At 44.2% G+C, this 21,821-nt stretch overlaps 1 protein-coding gene across 6 annotated transcripts in view; it reads left to right on the top strand.

The window, feature by feature from the left end:
* Window positions 1-249: 249 nt before the first annotated feature.
* The window catches only part of LOC102947471 (protein FAM47A), a 31,184-nt gene continuing 9,612 nt past the window's right edge, over window positions 250-21,821 (top strand). For 2 of the 6 annotated variants that reach the window (XR_006290317.1, XM_037896704.2), the window contains exons 1-7: window positions 9,116-9,327; window positions 9,501-9,619; window positions 15,035-15,413; window positions 16,859-17,016; window positions 18,486-18,642; window positions 19,237-19,443; window positions 20,565-20,717. Coding sequence is in view for 5 of the 6 variants with exons in the window: in XM_037896704.2 (XP_037752632.1) it covers window positions 9,618-9,619; window positions 15,035-15,413; window positions 16,859-17,016; window positions 18,486-18,642; window positions 19,237-19,443; window positions 20,565-20,717 (1,056 nt within the window). In the remaining variant the exon portion in view is untranslated. Of the gene's footprint in view, window positions 4,502-9,115; window positions 9,328-9,500; window positions 9,629-15,034; window positions 15,414-16,858; window positions 17,017-18,485; window positions 18,643-19,236; window positions 19,444-20,564; window positions 20,718-21,821 lie in introns of those variants that run through there. The other 4 variants (XM_037896705.2, XM_037896706.2, XM_043545183.1 and 1 more) reach the window with 4 other exon arrangements.

The raw sequence follows: 21,821 nt of genomic DNA, 5'->3' as shown, positions 1-21,821 counted from the left end.
CTGAAGTAAGTGGTAGTGTAGACAAGGGCTCACTTGCACTCTACTCCTCTCTCTTTCTCCCCTGCCGCCCGGCCCCAGAAATGCCCTGCCTTCATCCTCTTGGCACTAGTTCATTTCCACTTCCCACAAAACAATTTGTATTCAGAAGTGAATAGGGTCTTTGAACAAGACTTCTTTGTGTGGGTGGGTGAGTGGGTGGGTGGGCTTCTCTTTTTCTGGGTAGGAAAAGGGCAAATTGAGATGGTTTTTATTTATAATTGCCTAGAATGCTCTTACTCCCCTCCCTCCCCCAATTGCAGCACAATCTCGTACTCTTTGCCTTTTGTTAAAATTAGTTCAAACTAAACTTTGGGTCACACCAGTTTCAGCTAACACAGCTAAAAATCACAGAACACGTAAAATCAGAAAGCTTCTTGCCAAGGCTGGGGAGCATAGAATGGAAAATGTCCAGCCAAGCTCTATTGTGCTGTCTTCTTTTAAAAGAAATATTACTGTCACTTGATGGAAGAAGCACAACATGTGAATAAAATTAATAGTGATTCCTCAGTGAGTGTTCAGCTAATACAGCAGTATTATAGCTCCAGGGATTCGAAAGGCCGAAATCTGCCTTCAGAAATGTGCCCAGGACTTCTTTTGAAGTTAATGGAAACTACACACATTAATCCAAGGGCAGAATTTGGCTTGTAAGTATGTCACCGTCATCTTCTTTATTTCCATGACGTGTTTATTCCAGATCAACTTTCAAAATGCACCTTGGAAAGTTGCTTAAGGTGTGATTTTTCAGAGGTGCTGAGTACCCAAAACTTCCACTTGAAGTCGGTGGGAGCTGCAGGTGCTGAGTAATTAGGCCCTCATGTCCCTTTTTGAATCTCACCATCTGTGAAACAAGAGTACATAATTAGGCCATGATCAATATCCCACTGAAGTCACTGTGAGCCTTTCCACTGCCTTTGGATCAGGTCCGCAGCTACGTCATGATGGTGTTTGTTCAAACATTGATTGATGAGCGTGAAGCATTTCTAAAGTATGCCACCTGGGAACTTAATAACTGAGGCCCACGTGATAAAAACATGACTCATGTTCTAAAATGGGTCTTGCATCACTGCAACTATTTCAATATTCATTCCTTCAAAAGGTTTGTTTCTTAGATCCGCATTAAAATAACAGATCAAAGGGCTGTTCTTAGAAGATGGCCCCTTCACTCCTGATGCAAGTTTGCCTTTTGAAGCTCATGTCCTCCACCTGCTCTGAACGACTAAGAACTGCTCTGGTGTTAGGGGACTGGACTGAAAGGGAGAGTCTGGCAAAGATATGCCAAAGTTTGTAGGTAGAACTAGGCATCATTTAGCCATAATCTATCCCTGTCCAAGGTAAATTCACTACTTTCATTTAGCATCTTCTTCATGAGCATGGACTTAGAACTCATGAACTGCACAGCAAAAACACATGGAAGGGCCTTTTATGGCCCATCAGTTTAGCATTCTGAACTGCACAGCTCTGTAAGGTAGTCTGGGGTAGATCCTCAACTGCTGTAAATTGTTGGAGATGTATTGTTGTCAATGGAGCAAGGACAATCCATATCCACTAAGGGTCTGCCCCTCTGTCTGGAAGAGAACACAGCGCTGGTGGCAGAGACCATCCCAGAGGTGGAAGCAGTATCGTGGAAGTGAGTGAGGTCTGTTTTCTGGTCATCTGCTATAGATTAACAACTGCACTGAGGTTAAGAAATCTGCATATTTACATTCTGAATAATGACTTTCTCAGTACATCAGGTGACAACGTGGTTCCATTAACAACCTGTGTAAATAACAAGGTGCATCCACTTTATCTATATTAGTGTGATTTTTATTATTACTACGTGTTCCAGTGGACAATTGGTGCTCCCAAGGCATTCTCTGGTGTTTTACCACTGTGCAGAAACTGGAGTCATTCGAAGGGCAGCCAAATGGCAAACATTGTCTTTACTGTAATTAGTTAGCTAATTTAATACATTTGGATGTCTTGTTTTGCTGCACAGATTCTCCCTTCCTCTTACAGGTTTCAAAATGACAAACAGCTCCTGCAAAAATGTATTATACAGCAGAGCAGGAAGCTAAAAAGATGAAGAAGCATTAACTACAGCAGGGGGTGGCAGCCTTGGCACGTGGCTCATCAGGGTAATCTGCTGGCGGGCCACGAGACATTTTGTTTATGTTGACCGTCTGCAGGCACACTCTCTTCCCCCAACCCACCGTACAGCTCCCAGTGGTTAGGAATGGGGAGCTGCAGCCACTGGGAGCTGCGGGAGGCCGTGGCTGTGGACGGTCAACATAAACAAAATGTCTCCCGGCCCGCCAGCTGATTACCCTGCTGGGCCACTTGCCAAAGGTTGTAGACCCCAAACTACAGTATATACATGCTTCTACAAACTAGCATTGTAATTCTGAGCTCTAGATTAGAAACCTGAGCCAAAAAACAATCTCGCTGTATGTGAGGAAATTCCCCAGTCATTTGTTTATAGGACATAAGCAGCTGCAAGATACAGCTATGTGACCTGTGCCCTTTATTGTCAGACATGACCCTGGTGCCCTCCAGTCTCAAGGAGACACGGAATTGTCTCAGCAATCCTTGAGTCTCTGTGGGGAAGTCCCAGTTTTCTTAGGGGTTTCAGAGGGATTTCCACAGCCGCTTCCACTTTCCTTTGTGGCCACGACCTCCCCCCACCCACAGCTACGCTGCATGGAAAATGGACATCTTACGCTCGTCAGTAAAACTTGTGTGCAGGAGACAGAGCTGTTGTGCAGAGGCTTGCACTCTAAGTTGCCCCAAGTAACAAAAGTTCAACCCAGCCTATTACAAAAAATTGCTTATAAAAGTCAGCAAACAGTTAGACGGACTGAATTTGTCCAGATGAAAAGGTCTACTGACGCCACCCAACGACTGTGTTAAGATCATAAGTAGTGAGCAAAGGCGAATGGAATCAGAAATCAGTGGACCAAAATCAGGGTGTCAGAAGTTAGGTGTAAGTGGTCAACAAAATAATGAGGGGATGGACTATTCCATCCATCACCCTCTTCTTTGGAGTCCTTACGAGACTTTGGGGGGAATCATGAAGCTGGGGTAGAGATGGGTGGACTGGAAGGAGCGAGTGTTACCATCATGGTTGCCACCCCCACTTCTCCTGGGTCCCTAAAATCTACCATGATACCATTGGTTCTTTATTGTCCTGATCCTGAAAGGCATCCTGACCGGTCTGGGCCAGAGAGCGAGAACCAATGACAGCGCTACTTCCACTGGCTTTGGCTAAATCCTGAACAACACCTGAAATGTGAGCTGTGGAATCGTGCTGTCGCTCCCTCTCTTCTTTCATTTTTTTTCGTCTTTTTTTTCCTTACGTTTAATAAGTGCCCAGCTTAGCTGGCCAAGGCTGCATCTTTTGCAACACTGCTATGAGCCTGGAACCAGCAAGGCTGCTAAAATCAATGCCTTAAACACCCTAATGCTAGCCCAAGTTTGCCAGGTTTCATAGATGCTGGTCAGACCGAGCGTGGAGCCTGTGTTTCTCTAGTAGTGAGGTAGCAAGGAAGAGTTTGCACCAGACATCAGCTTCATTGTTTATGTCTGATTTTGGAAGCAAGTAGTTTTTAAGTAAGGTGAAACTTGGGGGTACAGTAGTCTGGAAAAGTTGAGAGCCACTGATCTAAATGACTTACTAGTCTGTGTTTCCTTATTTAAAAACTCTCGACAGCTAAAGCGAATGAACTTTCAAGGGGTATTGTTAAACTAAAACCTCACTTAAAGCAATTAAAAATGTAAAGCATTAACTGTTCTCTTTCTTCCTAACAAAAGGTTATAAAGTTTTAGTTTTGTAATGGTAGCTGTTGCCATTGAACTGAGCAGGCTGAGATCTTTGCACCCAAAACCGCAAACCGTGTTTGACTGTTTAGTGTTCTGCAGTGACAGGGTCATGTTAACCGACCTCTGGCTTTCTGGGCCCACTTATTCCATCATGGCACATGGCCCACAGCTGTGACACTAGTACCAGAATTGATCAGGATGAGCACAAAGCACAGCACGTGCAGATCAAGCTGCGTAAGCCTCTCCTTCACTCTAGCTGTGCCTCCTTAGCGCCAACAAACCCCACAACGAACCCCTCTCCTGAGAAGAGTCACTCTGTCAAGATGGTCCCTCAACCGGGCTCTTTGCATTTTGTGGCTGGTGCCTGTCCTGAGGGTGGGGGAAGGTACCTGGAGCAGACACTTTGGGTGGCCTGACTGAGTCGAGAGGGAGGAACTGGAGGCTGTAGCACTAAAGCAAAAGCTTATATTTTTAACCGCTTTTTTTCTTGTCTGCTTTATTTTCTTGTTATATGGCAGCTTCCTTACTGGAGGTTTGCAACCATGGTGGCCCTTCGGTATGATCCTCTGCTAATCTTTGGATGAACAGTCCTTTTGATCCACCCAGAATACCACATCATCCATGCGAAATCTTTTTCTGCTATCAACTTTCCCTTCCACTGCCCGTAAGCATGCATTGCCCGCTGAACTGAGCGTGTCCATGGGTTGCAGATAGTGGAACGACCTTCAGATATGGAGGTTCTCTACAATATCAGCAGAGAAACCTCTCAAATAAAGCAGTCTGGGCAACATGACGGCATTACTAACAGGGTGTGGTGGAGCAGCACAAGCCACTGCTGCCCCTATAAAATACCACAAATGTCCAAAGACAGTACTGTGACATGGCGAATGCAGGCCACCATGGAATCAGCCTGCAGCCAAAATTCCTGCTGCTTTTTGGCTAAACGTGAGGTTCCAAACTGAAAACGTGGCTGCAGTTGATTCTTGGGGCCTTTGTCCAGTATTAGCCCCAAAGTTACACAATGATAACCCATTATACCATGCTTTGTCGTTTTCCAACAGATTATCTATGACTATGTAGCCCTGTGGCCTGAAGATCATAGGGAACCAGTCGGAGAACACTTCAATGTCTCTAGTCACTCGATTTCTGATCTCAAAGTGACTATCCTTCAACAAAAAAACTTCGAAAACAGACTCCAAAGAGAGACTGCTGAATTGGAATTAATTTGCAAATTGGATACAATTAACGTAGGCTTTAATAGAGACTGGGAGTGGTTGAGTCATTATACTAAGTGAAACTATTTCCCCTTGTTTATTCCTTGCTCCTCCCCCCCTTCCCCCCCCCCCCCCCTTCCTCAGACGTTCTTGTTAACTCCTGGAAATGTGCTGGAAATGGCCCACCTTGATTATCACTTCAAACAGTTTTCTCTCCCCCCACCCCACTCTCCTGCTGGTAATAGCTCATCTTAAGTGATCACTCTCCTTACAATGTATATTTTTTCATGGTCTGTGTGTATATAAAATCTCCTCACTGTACTTTCCACTTTATGCATCCAATGAAGTGAGCTGTAGCTCACGAAAGCTTATGCTCAAATAAATTGGTTAGTCTCTAAGGTGCCACTAGTACTCCTTTTCTTTTTGCGAATACAGATTAACACGGCTGCTACTCTGAAACCTATCATAGGGAAAGGCATTCTCTGCTGCCATCTACCAGTAGTCTAAAGGAAGAGACCAGATGAGCCAGACCTTAGTTGCAGGGTTGACAGCAGAGCTGGGCAGAAAATGGTTTTCATGTCCCAAGTGAGGTCCTTGGCCTAAGAACACAATAATTCAACAGAGATTTGTATGGCACAATATCCAGGAGTGTAGATGTGGGAGAGGGAGGAAAGCGGGGTATATCTTATGAGCTCCAGTTACTGGTTTGTAGCCTGTTTTATCTTCCCGATTCCTCTGTATTTCATGGGCTCCAGGAAAACCTGCGGAAGCTGCCTGAGAGCTGCTTGGTGGGACATCATCATTACCCATATGAAGTAGGCTTCAGTGTCTTCTCTCGGTAACTTTTTGGAAACCGCTAGCTGTTCAGTGCAGTATAATTTCGGTGACGTTTGAGAGGAGATTTAAGTGCGGGCTAGTTAGTCCCTGGACTTTCCCAAACCATTCCTGCTGGGCACCTTCATTCCCAATTAGAAATTGTTTTTAATCCATGGAAGTCACACCTTGTTCTGACATGACACAGGGCACTGCGGGTGTCTCAGAGGACTCTGAATTTGAGCAGTTAGGAAGCTGCACTTTGCTTTGTCTTTTTCTGAAAGAAACCCCCTGTGCAGAGAGTGAGATGTCACTGGAGTCCTAAATCCTAATGTCAAGACACTTTCCCACACTTTTCCATGTTGGCACTGGTATTAGTCTAGATAACTTCTGCTCCATTATTTCCTCCCACTGGAAAATACAATTGGAGACGACAGATGTGTACTTCTCTAGTGTCCTAAAGATTCCTCCCTTAGACCCCTTTCGAAGGGAGAGAAACATCTGAAGTTGCTATCCTTGTCCAAAGCTATTATGGCATCCTATGCTCTGGCTCCGATTATGCTCTTGCAAAACATGTTGTTATAATGTGCTTGTGCACCCCTAGAGCAGATGAAGAACTGTTTCTTGCTGTAAAACCCCTGATGACTTACCCATGGACTGGTAAAAACAATTCCTCTGGACTGCGGTAATAGTTTGAGTCAGTGAAAAACCCCATTTTGAATCAAGCTTGGTAGAAACAGTTGCTACATGACATGGAGCATTTCTTCAGTTTTGGGAATCGGTTCTTGCTTCCAAATTGCAGCTTCATGCACCCGGTGCACGTCAACACAAAAATGGACCTCTGAATTTTAAGGAACTACTATTCAGTAGTCACCATATGCTCATCCACTGCATTTGAAACCCATCTTTGAATATGAATAGTCTTCCATTTGTAAATGTAAGTAAAGAGAAAATTCTTTCAGTATAAGATCTAGAAACAATTGGTCCTAGGTTATACATAGGGTTGCCAATCCTCCTGGTTTTGCCGGGAGTCTCCCACAATCAGGCCATATCTCTTGGAGGCTACTGAAGCCAATATGGGAGATTTTAGTCTAGCAGCACAGTGGTGCTAAAGCAGGCTCTCTGCCTGCCCTGGCCCCACACTGCTCCCGGAAGCAGCTGGCACGTCCCTCGCTGCAGCCCCTGAGGGAGACAGGGGTCTCTGCATGCTGCCCACGCCACAAGCACCGACTCCACAGCTCCCATTGGCTGGGAACTGCAGCCAATGGAAGCTGCAGGGACGGCGCTTGCAGGCGCGGGCAGCCCCCTGCTCCCCGCCAGGGGCCGGACATGGCGGCCGGGAGTGGTGCGGGGCCAGGGCAGGCAGGGAGCCTGCCTTAGCCTGCTGCACCGCTAACCTGGAGCCACCCAAGGTAAGCACCTCCCAGCCAGAGACTACATTCTGCACCCCCTCGTGCACGCCAACCCCCTGCCCCAGCTCAGAGCCCCCTCCTGCACCCAAACTCCCTCCCAGAGCCCACACCTCCTCCTGTACCCCAAGCCCCTGACCCAGGCTCAGCCCGGAGCCCCCTCCCACACTCCAAACCCCAGCCCCCTGCCCCAGCCTGGTGAAAGTGAGTAAGGGTGGGGGAGAGCGAGTGATGGAGGGAGGGGGGGATGGAGCGGGTGGGCCTTTGAGAAGGGGCGGGGCCTCAGGGCAGGGGTCGGGGCAAGGATTTGGGGTTTGTGTGATTAGACAGTTGGCAACCCTAGTTATACAGGAAGCATCTTCTTGCAACTTGATACTCTGCCAAAAAGAAAAACTTTGAATAATCTTTCTCTAAAAGAAAACATGGTGTTCATTCTGTAATAGTAATGCAACTCTTGTATGGCAACGGTTGGTGAAACTGCTTGACCTTCTAAATAAACAGCTATTTAGAAATGTAGCTCCCTATTTACTGAATATTTGAAATGTAGTGTGTAGTGAGCCACCATGAACAATAGGCCATTGCATTCTTTTAAAAAATATATACAGATATTCCTCCCCCTACAAAGCGTTCTCCTTCCCTTGTCTCTGAAATTGCCTCCCCTTGGGGTATTCAGAAAATGCACTTACTGGCCCTTTTTCCCCAGCAGTGACTTCAGCTCTCTCCTTGCTCTGAAGGCAGGGAGTGCCTAGCCCCGGAGACAACAACTCCAGCCTGCCCTGCTGCCTTGGTCTGGTGAAAGGCTAGGCTAGCTGACAGCACAGAAGCTGTCTGGGAGTAGGGAGAGGTGTGAGTTCCTGCTCTCTCAGAAAGCCAGGGTGAGGCCCAAATCCGAGTTACCAGTTTCTGCTACAAAACGACCTACCTGAGACCACTTCCTCTCCAGCAGTGACTGTCCAGCTGCTGTGGCTGCAGAGGTATAACCTGCTCCCTACGATTTACCTTGAGCTGTTTGTCTCCAAGGGCTGGTGCCGTTATATATTGGCATTTTATTACCATGGGGGATGCAGCAGTAGCATGCAGGTAAGTGACAGCATGGGGAGCCGCTATACGCAGTGGTACACAAATGCAAAATCCCCCCTGCGTACGTGTGCAAAACATCTGGCAACACCTTTCATCTGTGTGTTTGTAGTATGCACATCATTGGATTCCAAAGCTCTGCTATATACATGTGTACAACAGCTATATAACACCTTTAATCTGTGCATTTGTAATATGCACATAATTATTTTTAATTATTATAGGTCAGATGATTGTCTAATTTCTATATACAAAGGGAGTTGCAGTGGTCAGGAACTAGCTGGATGTGGCCTACTGCCAGCTTAATACTCCCTTTGGTCTTGATTCTGACACATTTGCTCACAAGATCAGTCCTTACTTACACAAGTAGTTCCATTTAAGTCCATGAGTCAGTGATTGCATTTTCCCTTTAAGTCCTGACCAGATCAGAAATTGTTTGTTTTATTCTTTAAATGAACATTCCCTCACTTGTGCAGAGCAACACTGAAGACAATTTAGCATAATCGTGTGAAGAAAAACATCACTGAAGGAGAACATTATTTCATTTTATAAACATTAGGGACGAATGTCTAGTCAAGTTTTTAATGATAGCGCTTCATGCATGCAAACTCTACTGGTGTGGTGAAATCAAATTTAGCTTTTAATTCTTAAATTGCATTTCACAACAAACTGTTCAAGAATTCTGTGTGTGTGCCAGAGAGAGAGTGAGAGGACTTGTGAGTCTATGGGATTTGGTTTCCACAACAACCAGCTCCAAACATGCCAGCAGTATGCAAGATACACTAGGAGTTTATCACTTCAGTCTGCCTGCCCTGAAGCAACACTGTAAGAGTTTGTATTTTTAAAAACGTAGCTACACACTTATTTGCTCTGTCACAGAATGGGGAGCATTTTATAAATCCAGTCCACGCATCAGTGACCGAGCTAGATGCCACCTTGCATGTGAGAGTTTTACCCTGAGTTGTGCAACACGTAAGGTATGTATTTTGATTTTTGCAGTTTCACCTCACAATCAGATTGCAAATACCATGGTATCCTAACTAATTATTGTAATATACCTCTGGAATTAAGCTGTCTGATGCTCAGAGTAAATTGCAAGTTTCCTGGAATCTTTTTTTAAAATTTAGATTATATGCAATCTGTTTGATAGATCATCTGGGCTTTGGCAGACCAGGATCATGCTGTAGAGCTGGTAGTATCTGCTGGAAACAAGAATCCTACTCATTCATGCAGGAAGTCCTCCTGAAGTCAATGACTAGGACTTTCCATGTAAGTAAGGTGAGCAGCATTTGGGCCCCTGCTACCCATGGATAGTTTTGAACTATTTAAAAACTAGAAGAAAAGATCATTCGGGGCAATAGAAGAGATAAGTGGTGGTAATTCCGAATCAGTGAACATTTTAAGTTCAAGGCACTGGAAGTTTTCAGTGTGACTTTAGACACATTTCCTCCTTTTCTGAATGTAGCAAAACTAAGATGTGGTGGGCAAACTAGGTGATGGGCAAGTATATCTAGATGCAGGATTTAGTTGTTGGTTACTGATTATAATGTTTGGTCCTGTAAGTCTCTCAAAGTATTTATAGGGCCTCCATAGCATTTGAGCACCTCACAATCTTTAATGCTTTTGTCCTCACAACAGCCTGTGAGGTAGGGCAGTGCCGTTATCCCCATGGAAGGCCAAGTGACTTGCCTAAGGCCACATCCACAGTCTGTGGTATAGCAGGGAATTGGTCCCAGGTTAACCCCCTAACCACCAGACCATCTTTCATCTCAGTGACATTCCGTACTAAAGCCCTTTAAATGGTGACGCAGGAAAAAGAAGATGTTTGTCTATTTTTTTTTTTAAAGCGGCATCTGTATTTAAGAATACAATTCTCTTTCTCTCTGTATCCACACATACGGCTCAGCTTGGAAACCCAGGTCTGCACATTTCATATAAAACAAAAATAAAATGAAAACCGTAGGGTTAGTATTGTAATTCCATAGTAGGGTGACCAGATGTCCCAGTTTTATAGGATAGTCCTGCTTTTTGGGCCTTTTTCTTATACAGGCTCCTATTCCATCCCCCCACCCCCCCAAGTCCCGATTTTTCACATTTCCTGTCTGGTCACCCTATTCCATAGTGTTCAGCAAGTCAGAAAGTTTGCAATATAATTAGACATCGATTTATGATCAAAACAAAATTGAGTACTGGGTTGAACAGGGAAAATGAATCTGCCAGTGCAAATGTGTAGTATAATTATACACAATTCTTTAGCTTGTTTGGTTTTATCAGTCTAACAATATTGTTAGTCCAGTCAATTCCATGTCTGAATTTGCTGAATAAAATTTAACTTTACCATCCAGTCAAATTCAGCTTTTACTTTCTCTCTCTGCACTAATAGGATTTTACATGGTGCATGTATTCTGGGTATTTTAGGAGCTAGATAATGTAATTTATTCTATCCTTAATGCTCCCTGTCTGTTAAGCCTCAGATTCTCTTAGAATAATTTTTTGTACTCTGTTCACTAGACAAGTTACACAGTGATTTGAAGAGGTGCACTTGTACACAGTTCTTCAACCAAATGAACATAGGACTTCCCCTTTCCACAGTTTCAAACAGAGTGGTATTCCTATAAAAAGATATGCCAGTGTGACTTTGGCACAAGGGCTCATTATGCTCACTATATGAAGCAGGATTAGATTTCAGTTGGCACTTCCCTGTCATTAATCCTTTGGTATGTGCTTGCTGTGATTACGTTACATTGCACGCAGCGCCATTATCTGTTTCGAAATTCACTTTTTGTTTCACACGTAACAAAATGATGTCTAAAACCTTGCTTTGTAATGTATTAAGAGACTGAACAAAGAATAGTTTCTGCATCGTCTTCAGAGTCTTGTCCTCCACCTGTATGTTATGCATGTACAGTATTTCACTTTTGCATTTCTCTAATTTATCCAAGTACCACTCATTTACAAACTGTGGCTTTTATTGTGTGGATACCATTCCCCTCTCATGCTGGACACCTTTATCTTGTGTTATGATGGCCTCCACAATTATTCTATACAAATCTGGTCTCTGCTGTTGGCAGTGTTGCCAACTCTCCTGATTTTAGTGTGAGTGTCACACTGCTTGGTATTTCTTAAATCCCCAGCTCTTAGAGTCATGTGACTGCCTTAAAGCCTCAGCTTTCATTACAAAACATCACGTGTTTATAGCCCTCCCAGTTGCAGAGAAAAGCTTAAAAACTTAACGCCAATGGTTCAGAAAACAAAAGGACCCTCAAATTATTAATTTTAAATGTAACTTTAAGATCTAACATCTGTATATGTTTGTTTTTGAAGAGGGTGGGGTGGAAACAAGATGGTTTGTTCACCCTTGCATTTGTGCCTCCCTGTTTCACTCTCTAAGGCTGTGTCTCTACACTGGCACTTTCAGCACTAAAACTTTAGTCGTTCAGGGGTGTCAAAAAACACCCCCCTGAGCGACAAAAGTTTTAGCGCTGAAAAGCACCAGTATAGACAGCACTTTATTGCCGGGAGCTGCTCTCCGGGCGATAAAGCTACCACTGCTCGTTTGGGTGTTTTGGCTAGAACCTGACCTGTAATAGAGTCTCGCTGGTGGCAAACCGCGTATGCTATCTCTGCTCCAGAAAACCACTCCACCACCATATATTTCCAAAGTGAAAGTCAATTAGTTTAGGATCAAGGCAATTCGCAAGAGGAAAACAGAAACCAACCCCGTAGTCCACACCCTTCAGTTGGGTTTTACTTTCCTATTTCTCCCTGGGACTTGGTAAAACATAGTAAAACCCTTTCACTCCATCCCTGCTCCCTGAGATCTTGACACATAGAGGCAGCCATCCCCAGGCCTTCCTCTTGCCTTCTCCCCCACAACCACACTTTAAACCTGCCCTAGCTCCACCAAGGGGATGGGAGATGCCCTGCCTTACTGGACCCTGTAGTTTTTATACTTTGAGGCCTTGTGACAGGAAGTTGGGGTGAAACACTGCACATACCCCTAGACTCGACCAGTCAGTGTTCGAGCATAGTAAGTGAGAGAACCCAAGACGTAACATTCAGGCTTTATTTCTTCCTCCATATGCTGCCCTCTCATCAAGAGTTCTCCAAGTTCCTAGACATTATCCTCTCCATGAGCACGCTGGCCTACTATAACACCCCCTACTGGGAAGCTATCTGTCATAATATCCATTTGTCAGCTTTGCGAGAGCAAAATTTACATATCACCCTATATACGTTCCTTGCAGAAAGTCTCTGTGTCGGCCTTACTGTCACGCCTCCTGCTCTCGCTGACAAACAGCTGTTTTTAACAATTGCCCTGCAATGGGACAGTTAACACTTCCCTAAGTGTACCTGTTGCAGGTAGTGGGATGTGCAGGCCTCACTTCCCTAAGTGCCGTCAACAGCTTTGTAGGCCATAGGGAAGGGCATGGTCATGTATGATGTAACAATAGCAGCCAGCGAGTAACAGAAATCCCTTGGCTCACGGTCCCTCTTCCAACAGACCGAAGAGAAGCTAATCAACTTGTCCCACTTTGCATAAGTGGTAACTGTACTCTGTGGAATTGATAGTATCCAGTGGGTCTCAAACTTCATTGCACCGCGACCCCCTTCTGACAACAAAAATTACTACATGACCCCAGGAGGTGGGACTGAAGCCTGAACCCGCCCAAGCCCCACTGCCATGGGTGGGGGGGCCAAAGCCTGAGGCCCACCACTCCATGCAGGGGGGCCAAAGCTGAAGCTCAAGGGCTTTAGCCCCAGGCAGGGGGCCTGTAACCTGAGTCCTGCCACCCAGGGCGGAAGCCCTGGGGCTTTGGCTTCGGCCCTGGGCAGTGGGGCTCGGGCTTCAGCAAACAATCCATTTCCTTGCAAAGGTTTGTTAGCAATGAAGATACACATAGTAGCAGGGAGCATCTCCAGACAGGCTGGCCTGTAATAAAACAATATTACACTGGAAGTGGAGAAAGAGCAGAAGAAAGTTCCACTCTAAACCATAGGATTTATTGTATACTGGAAACATCACTGATCTGAAAATGTTCCTGATCTGGTGAACTGGTGTGATCCTCCAACTGCCCTTTCCTTTAAGCAGATTGCCATCAAATTTTTCCCCTTTCCTTCTCTAGCCTTAGGTGACTGGAATATATTTGGTCTTCTGTTTAATAACTTGGTAAAATAACTTTTGCAAACAAAAAAGCAACCAAACACACTGACACCTAGCACATAAATAGTGATTTTCTGTGTCTTATAACTTAGCCAAATCTGGTGACACTTCATACCACAGGACCATCTCCCTGCCAAATTGCAAGTTCTGTTCCAAACCATTGAGGCATTATGGGCAGAAACTGTAAAAGCACTTAAACCTCATTGAAAGTCAATGGCACTTAGATTCCCCATTTTCTAAGTCTGCTTTGAAAATGGGACTTTGGTGCTTTTTAAAAAAATTGCCCTAGAGCTATTAAAAAAAACAACCACATAAATTCTAAATTGGTAAAACTACTGTTGTCCCTGATCTTGTTCTTAGAAATGACTAAATCATTTTCAGTGAAACTTAAAAAAAATAATTTCAGTTTGAGGCACAGACCATGAGTGACTGATTTCAGCCTGAGCAGTGAAAATTTGTCAACGTCCCGGGCATTGAAGTCACATAGCAATGAGGTGTAATGACAACCTGAATAGCAGCACTGGTCAAAAATTTTCCAACCAACAGTTTTCCCATTAAAAAAACATAAATCCACATTTGACAAAATCTAAAAGTGTCATGGGAATGTATCAATTTCCACAAAGCTTTTGCTAGAATTATCACATTTCATTTTGACTTTATCGTTTTGGTTTGACGATCACTTCAATTTTGATAGTACAGTAGTCCCTCAGAGTTATGAACATGATGGGGATGGAGGTTATTCGTAACTCTCAAATGTTCATAATTCTGAACAAAACATCTGGGGGTTCTTTCAGAAGTTTACAACTGAACATTGACTTCATACAGCTTTGAAACTTTACTACGAATAAGAAAAATGCTGCTTTCCCTTTATTATTTTTAGTCGTTAACATTGAACAGAGTACTACACTGTATTTGCCTCTTTTTTTTTTGGTCTCTGCTGCTGCCTTGCGTACTTCCGGTTCCAAATGAGGTGTGTGGTTGACCGGTCAGGTTGTAACTCTGGTGTTCGTAACGCTGAGGTTCTATAGTATATAATATACTATACATTAAATAAATTGTAACATATAAACCATAATATATCAGTAGAAATGATAAAGTAGAAACAAAATGTTTCAACCTTATCTAAATCAAGGCTTTTGATAAAAATGAAGTATGTCAGAATATTTCATTTTGCAAAAAATTCCCAGATTTTGACATTTTTGTCCCAGTTTTGGACAAAACCAAATGTCAACATTTCCCCAGGATGGCAATTATGTCATTTGGCCAGCTCTACTTTATAGGGTCAACTACCAGCTTCCCCTAGAGCAGTTCTTCGGGCCAAGCTTTTCTCTGAGGTTGAGTGATGGAACAGGCTTGTCCCCTGGACAATGTGTGCCAACATGGTGGAGTTGCGTAGCCCTTTGGAATTTGAATGTTTAACAGCACTGCAAATAAGAACACCAGAGAGACTCCAGTGATGTTCATATGCTTAATTAAAAGCCCCATTACTTTCAGCACCGACCAGAAGTGTTTGCTTTCAGGTACCAGGGGAAAATGCCATCTAAGTACTTTCAGGAACACAACAAACGGAAGTTCTCGGATTCCCTTAACAGCCAGCGCTGGAGATTCTTGAAAAGTGGCCTGGACGATTTCAGAAGCGGCTTCCCTCCGCCATCTGACAACATCTTCATCTGTGGCACAAAGGGGCCCGTACCGATTGTTCTGCGTAATCCCGCATCTGATGCTTCACGCATGGCCCAGCAGAAGGGAAGGAGGAAGTGCACCAAAACCCAAGTCAGCCCTTCCAAGCTCAGTCCATTGCAGAAATCCAGGCGGGATCACATTGCACAGACAGAATACTGCCTGATCCAACACCCCCTAGCACTCTACCCTCATCTGGAAGAAAGCGTCCCTCCAGAGGTAAAGGCCCTGTGATTGCTGCTGGTCTTCTTTCAGACAAGCGTCCTTCTGGCAAGTTTTAAACACAAAAATAACCCAGTTGTCAGCTGTTCCTTATATAGAAAATCTGCAGAATATATGACTCATCATGGCAAGGTGAATGATCTTAATAATAGCGAGAGATCTGAACTGGCAACAGTTTTGAGTTTTGTTACATTATTTGCAGTCAGTGACCCTGTCCCCATTCATTTGTCAAAATGTAACATGAGAAAGCATTATTTTAAAAGGGCTGCTTTAGAAGTCAAGCACACGGGGCTGTATTTAGGCTGTATTTAGGTAGCCAAAATTAAGTTATTACCAGACATCAGATATCACTGGACATTCCATGACAGTAAGTGTCTCTGCTCAAAATGAAAGAGCTAAGAGTGTGACCAAGACACCAGAGCGAGTCCTGACCTGATCCAACTCCTTTTCTTCCCCAGCCTGTCTCTCGAACAGCCCCATCTTCCTCCAGCCTCTGTCCCTGCCCATTCCCTGCCTCATGCAAAGAAGCAGCAGAGAGTAGTCAGCACACAGTTCTACCTCGGGTTTGGGGCAGGGAGCTTCTGGTACAGAGCTCAGAGGGACTCTGTACAGGCAGGCTGGGGGAAGACAGTGAAGGTGAGTGGGAGAGTTAACATGGTCATTTGGAGAGGAAGGGACCAGGCAAAGGGACAGGGTTAGTCTCGTGTTGGGAGAGGGGCATGGGAGAGAGGAGTTCATGGCAAGCATACTCCTCGTCAGGGCAGAATGTTATGGAGGAACGTACTGGGGTAAGGTTAAGAAGCAGTAAGGTCATCAGGAGAGTGTATTTAGTGTGTCAGGTGAACTCTTCAAAATTTGAGGGGTAAATGAGGAATCTTGGGTCGGATCAGTGAGACCCCAGGTCACAGCGTAGACTCAACTTCTGTCCTTGGGTTATGAAACAAAGGGACTTTTGATGAGATTAAAGGCAGTAAATTCAAAACCAATGAAAGAAAAATCTTTCACCCAATGTATGAGTAGACTGTGGAACTCACTGCCACAGTATACTGTTCAGGCCAAGAGCTTAGCATGAATCAAAGAAGGACTGGACATTTATATGGATAACTATCCAGAGATACAGTAGTTAATGCTAAACAAGGTTTTGGAAGGGATGTAAAAGCTTATGCTTCAGGTATGACACCAATCTCTAACTAGTGGGGGATTGGATGAGTCCTTCATGGGGGCAGATTATCCCACATCTGCCAACTGAGGGGTTTCTTGCACCTTCCTCTGAGGCATCTGGTGTCTGGGACAGGTGAGTGTACTAAATGGACAATAGGACTGATTCCACGTGGTTATTGCTATGCTGTCCAGGGGCTCTGTTTGTAATGTGCCCCCTTACGCAGTCTCCATAGGAACTGCGCTGGTGTGAATACCATGCTCTGTTCTTGTTTGGCTCTCAGCTTTTCGAAGAGGTTGTGGGCATCCTGGATCCTGAGATGCGCTTGAATAGGGAAGGTGGATATGAGGATTGTGACCGGGAGAGCCACACTCCTCAGCAAGTGCTGTATCAGCTGGAGGATGGGAAAAGTAAAGAGGCATGTCCCAGGTCATCAGCACTGTGAGTACTGGACGGGACAGTGCATGCAGCACCAGGGCCACCTGAATCCACCTTCTGCTGCTGGGCCTGAGTTCAGTTCAGTCCAATCTCTCTCCTCTGAATGTAGCTGTATTGAAAGAGAGGCGTTGCCTGTTTCTAAGGCTGGGGGTACTCCATACTCTGTGCCAATTCACCTTCAGAGAGTCTTGCCTGTCAGAGAGCATGTTTCACAGCCATGCAGAAGAACTGGGTCAGGGAGTGACTGTGGAAACCCATGTTCCCCAGATAGGTGGAGAACAAACATGGCCGATGCATGACTTTTAAAGTGTCTGTTTACACATGTGATATGGTAACGGTGCCAACTAGGGCCAGACACAGGTGAATTCTCTGCTGATGTACACCCCACGTAACCCTGACAAAGTCAGTGGTGTTTCATGGGACAAAAGTAGGCACAGAGCTTGGCACATAGCGCAAAACAAGTTTCCCCACATTACTCTCTTCTGCAAATACATCTTAATCCTGACACATAGCCCCCAGCTATGTCAATCCTGGTACTTTCCTGTGCAGAGATGGACAGTTGTCACATTTCCTTTCCATATTTGTAACCTTTGTACAGTATTTTTTACTGGTGTGTCCAAAAAGAGTTTGGGAGTCATCTAGACACACATAATATAGCTTGAAGTGGTCAGTGTTCTGAGAAACACCTTGTGTCTTTTCCTGAAAAATATTTCTTGGGTCAACCTTTTTAACAAAATCCGATACCAAAGGGATGGTATTTTTAGTTGATGTTGGTCCTGCTTTGAGCAGGGGATTGGACTAGATGATCTCCTGAGGTCTCTTCCAACCCTAATATTCTATGGTTCTATGATCACAAAATACCCTTACTTGCATCCTTCAGATTATACTGAGTATAAACAGATGTCCTAGAATGCATGAGTTAGTCTTGCCCGGAGGCCGATATCAGCAATGTGGTCACATTGTGCCGCGTGCTGTACAAAACCACAAGGAGACAGTCCAACTCCAGAAGAGTTCACAGTCTAAATCAAGACAAGACATTAAGTAGTGATACAACAAGCGGGTAAGGGAGGATGAAGATTACAGTGGCAGAACGGGGTAGTAACAGACATATATCATTTGCCAGTTTGAAGGGTTGTTTGTTTTTAGCCAGATTACATTTTTCCCTCACAAAAATGCAGATCTGAATGTAGGCCTGGCCTTCAAAACATGGGACTTTCTCACTAGGTGTAGGATAGGTGGCTTCCCTATGTTTGTGAGACCAACTTGAACCAAGTCCTCCAGAGGTGAAAATTTAATGCATGAAATCACTGTGCTATTTTACTCCCAACTGTGCAAGTCATCTGTGATCCAAGATAAACACAAGTTTTATGTGATCCTCTGTAGTAGTTACTGTGTTGTGCCAGTTATTACTGGGTCTTGTTTGTGCTAATCAAAGACATTTAGATGATATTTTATGACATTAATATCTTAAGTAGCAAAGAGTCCAAAGACAAGAATCCGCAGTGCACCTACCTGTCCAAGAAAGAGGTAGCAGCAAGGGAAAAGGAGGCCAGTCTGAGCTACATTCCTCCCCTGGATGAGAACGTAAGGCGAGTGACTAAGGAGTTTTGTGACTGGGTGGCTTCTTTGGTAAGTAAAAGAACCTGTAAAACCCCACACTCTCATTCCAGAAATGCAGTGATCAAGATTTAGGCCAATGTTCTCCCGACTTGGGAACCTAAATAGGACTTTGGATGCTTAGCTTCAGGCACCCAAGTCTGGAAATGTTTGTCCTAATGTACAGGAACATTTGGGGCATAACTGGAGCTCAACCAGCTGGAAAGCAAGCAAACAACAAATGGCTTATTCTGGAATACTGTCATGTCAATTTGTTTACTCAGAACATTTCCCTGCAGAGGGGGACGTAGTGTACTTGTCTGATTTCATATAGCTGCGCCATTCTGTAGTCACATCCATTTATTTGATCAACATTAGTTCACCAATTCGTGTATGGTTGTTAAATCAACTTTAAATGTGCCTACAGATTACTATGAAGGGCACATTTTAAACATGTAAAAATCAATAGAATCAGCAGAAATCAGTTGTGGCTCGAGAGATGTACCTTGGCTATCCTAAGGAAGATGAGGTCTGGGGATATGAGTGCTGGGCTAACCAAACCAGAATGACAGGGAGAGAAGCCGCTTTCTCCCACTCTTACGCTGTGCACTTGGGTTATTACTGCAGGGAGGAGAAAAATACAAAGTGGATGAAGCCACCATTCTGAGCTTGTTTGACACTGGATATGAAACCAAGCTGGTGCTGTCTGTGCCCATCCATGTTGTGGAACTAAACAACGTGCCAGCAGAGCTGAGAAAGTATGTGGGTGTTTCACCTCCACTGACTGCTGTCAAGAGTCCTCTTCGTACCAGGTGCCATCCAGGCCTTGCCAAGGTAAATAGGCCTGGACCTACATTTTCAGATGTTTCTAGTTATTTTAGGAGCCTTAATTTTTGGGTGCCCAGCTTGATATGTTAAAGGGGCCTGGTTTTCCAGAAGTGCTGAGTACCTGCCTTCTGAAAAACAGGTTCCTCTAAGGTGTTTGAAGCTGGGCACCAAAAATTGAGGCACTCAAAAACGCTGTCTGTTTTGAACATTTGTGGACGCTTATTTTTGCATGGGGCAATACACTAGAAAAAGGGCAAGATGGGAACTGGGAACATCATTTAGGGCCTAACCGTACAGTCCCTTTACCAGCCAAACTGCCACTGACTCTCAGAAGTTTTGCTTGTATAAAGTACCTGATCCATGTCCGCTGATGTTAATTGAAAGACTAGTTGAACTCAGTAAGCTTTGGATCACGTCCAGAATTGCAGGCTCCCAGCCAATGGGCCAAATTCAGCAGTGGTGTGAGATGGTATATTTAGACCTTCTGAAACCTATGCTGGGGTAACTTGCAGACTGAGGACTGGGGAGCAAGTTCAAGTTAAAAGTACAGGATGACCACCTTTTAACTTACAAATTCTAACCCCTTCTGTTCATGGCTTTTCTTGTTACACGCTTTCATCTTAATCACCTAAAACTTGGGCAAAACGTTATCTACTAGCCACAGACCACTTGTGTCAAACCTGAAGAGGAAGTGACATTTCTGACAATTTTAGGGGAGAGGGCAAAGTTGGGCTAGATCTAGGCTTATAACAGAAAGCAAATCACAAACGGAGCTATGGAGAGACTACTGCTTCTCCAAAATTGTAGCTAGTTTTGCTTTAGAGACCATGATGGAAAGACGTTCACTAGGTCAGTGACTCCAGAGCTGTGATTCTCTGAGACATCCCTGATCATCCACAAAATTAATAAGTCTGAGATGAGAACCACGCTGTAGTTGCCTACCTGGGATGAAGGGAGGGGTTCTGTGAGTGGATTGCTGTCTTGTGTGGATCCTTGCCTAATGCTGTTGCAATACAAAGAAAAATCAATAAGAGCTGGTAATTATTAGAGATAATCAATGAAACATTCACACTTCTAGCAGGCCTAGGACTTATGACTAGAGAGTATTACCAATTATCTTTTTACAGGGTCCATCCCAACCAAAATGGGAGAAGATCAGGTATGGAGCCTGGTACCTTGAACCAAAAACATGGAGAAAACAGAGAGCAAACGAACCTTTAGAGGATCCAAACACAGCAGTTGATGCCTTTCAGAATTTAAGGAACCAGTTTGGTGAAAAGGTACGGCAAGCACCCCTGGAATCTCTGTGGTATAGTTCTCAACCAAGTTAATGGACTTACATTGTTACTGGAATACGCCTGCACATCATATATTGTCTGACACACTCACAGTTGTGGTCCAGACATGGCAGTTAATTTAGCCCACACTAAATGGTGGCACAGCAGTGCCAGTATGTGGGCTGCGATTATAAAAGACAGGTACACACAAACCAGCATTTATTCTGAAGGATTTTGTTTTAATTCAAGTGATTCTTTAATCCGGGTGAGAGTGATTTGCTTGAGTAAATAAGCAGATTAACCAGATCCTTTCCAATGTGGCAAAAATTCATTCCCTGGGAGGGATCAGGCATGTGACATGTCAGCTCAGAAAGCATTGGGTTTTGGCTGCAATAGCCACCCATATAAACAAGGGCTCAAATTCATCATGGATGTAAACAGACAACTCCCCCCTTACCTACCTTAGGGGATGTGATGAGTCATAAAAAATGCTCTGATGAAGTGCTACACAGAAGGTCGAGCATTATTATCAGACTGACGGTGAACAGCAGAGGGGCTCATTCTGTGATCACGGCTTTTACATTTTGTTCTAGCAAACAAGTGTCCAAGTGGTGCTAACCTTCCCCAGACTCCCTAGATTTATGTTTAAGGAACAGTAAAGATAGCCCTGGCCCACTAGAGGGCAGTGCTTCTGAAGTTAAAGTCAAGAGTTTAGCAATTGCTCACTTTGAAAGAGGGGATCAGATTTTTAAAACAATGATTGTCATTCAATCTTGGTTTGTTGAATTACAGTGAATAAGTAGCAGGCTCAGTGTTTTCTACTTTAAAGCTGTCAGACAGCATCAGATTCTAGGACCCTTCATAAAGATGCAAAGGGCTTCTTTTGACTCATTCTGATGTCAGACAAGATGGGTTCTGTTAGCTCCAAACCAGGAGTATAAGAAGGTTTGAATGTCTCTGAGAATGAAGGTTAGAGACAGAGGAATCCTGCAAGGAAAAATTGATGGAGACAACCAAGGTCAAGAGAATGCTTAGGCGGAGAATAAGATTCGGGTTTGTTAGTACTGTTTAAGATAACAATAAAGGCAAAGCCCAAGGAGGTAAGTT

This window comes from Chelonia mydas, chromosome 4, assembly GCF_015237465.2.
Source record: "Chelonia mydas isolate rCheMyd1 chromosome 4, rCheMyd1.pri.v2, whole genome shotgun sequence".
In the NCBI taxonomy this organism is placed as follows: Eukaryota; Metazoa; Chordata; order Testudines; family Cheloniidae; genus Chelonia; species Chelonia mydas.
Note: the sequence above shows the minus strand (reverse complement) of the source record. Positions and strands in the feature narration are given on the sequence as shown.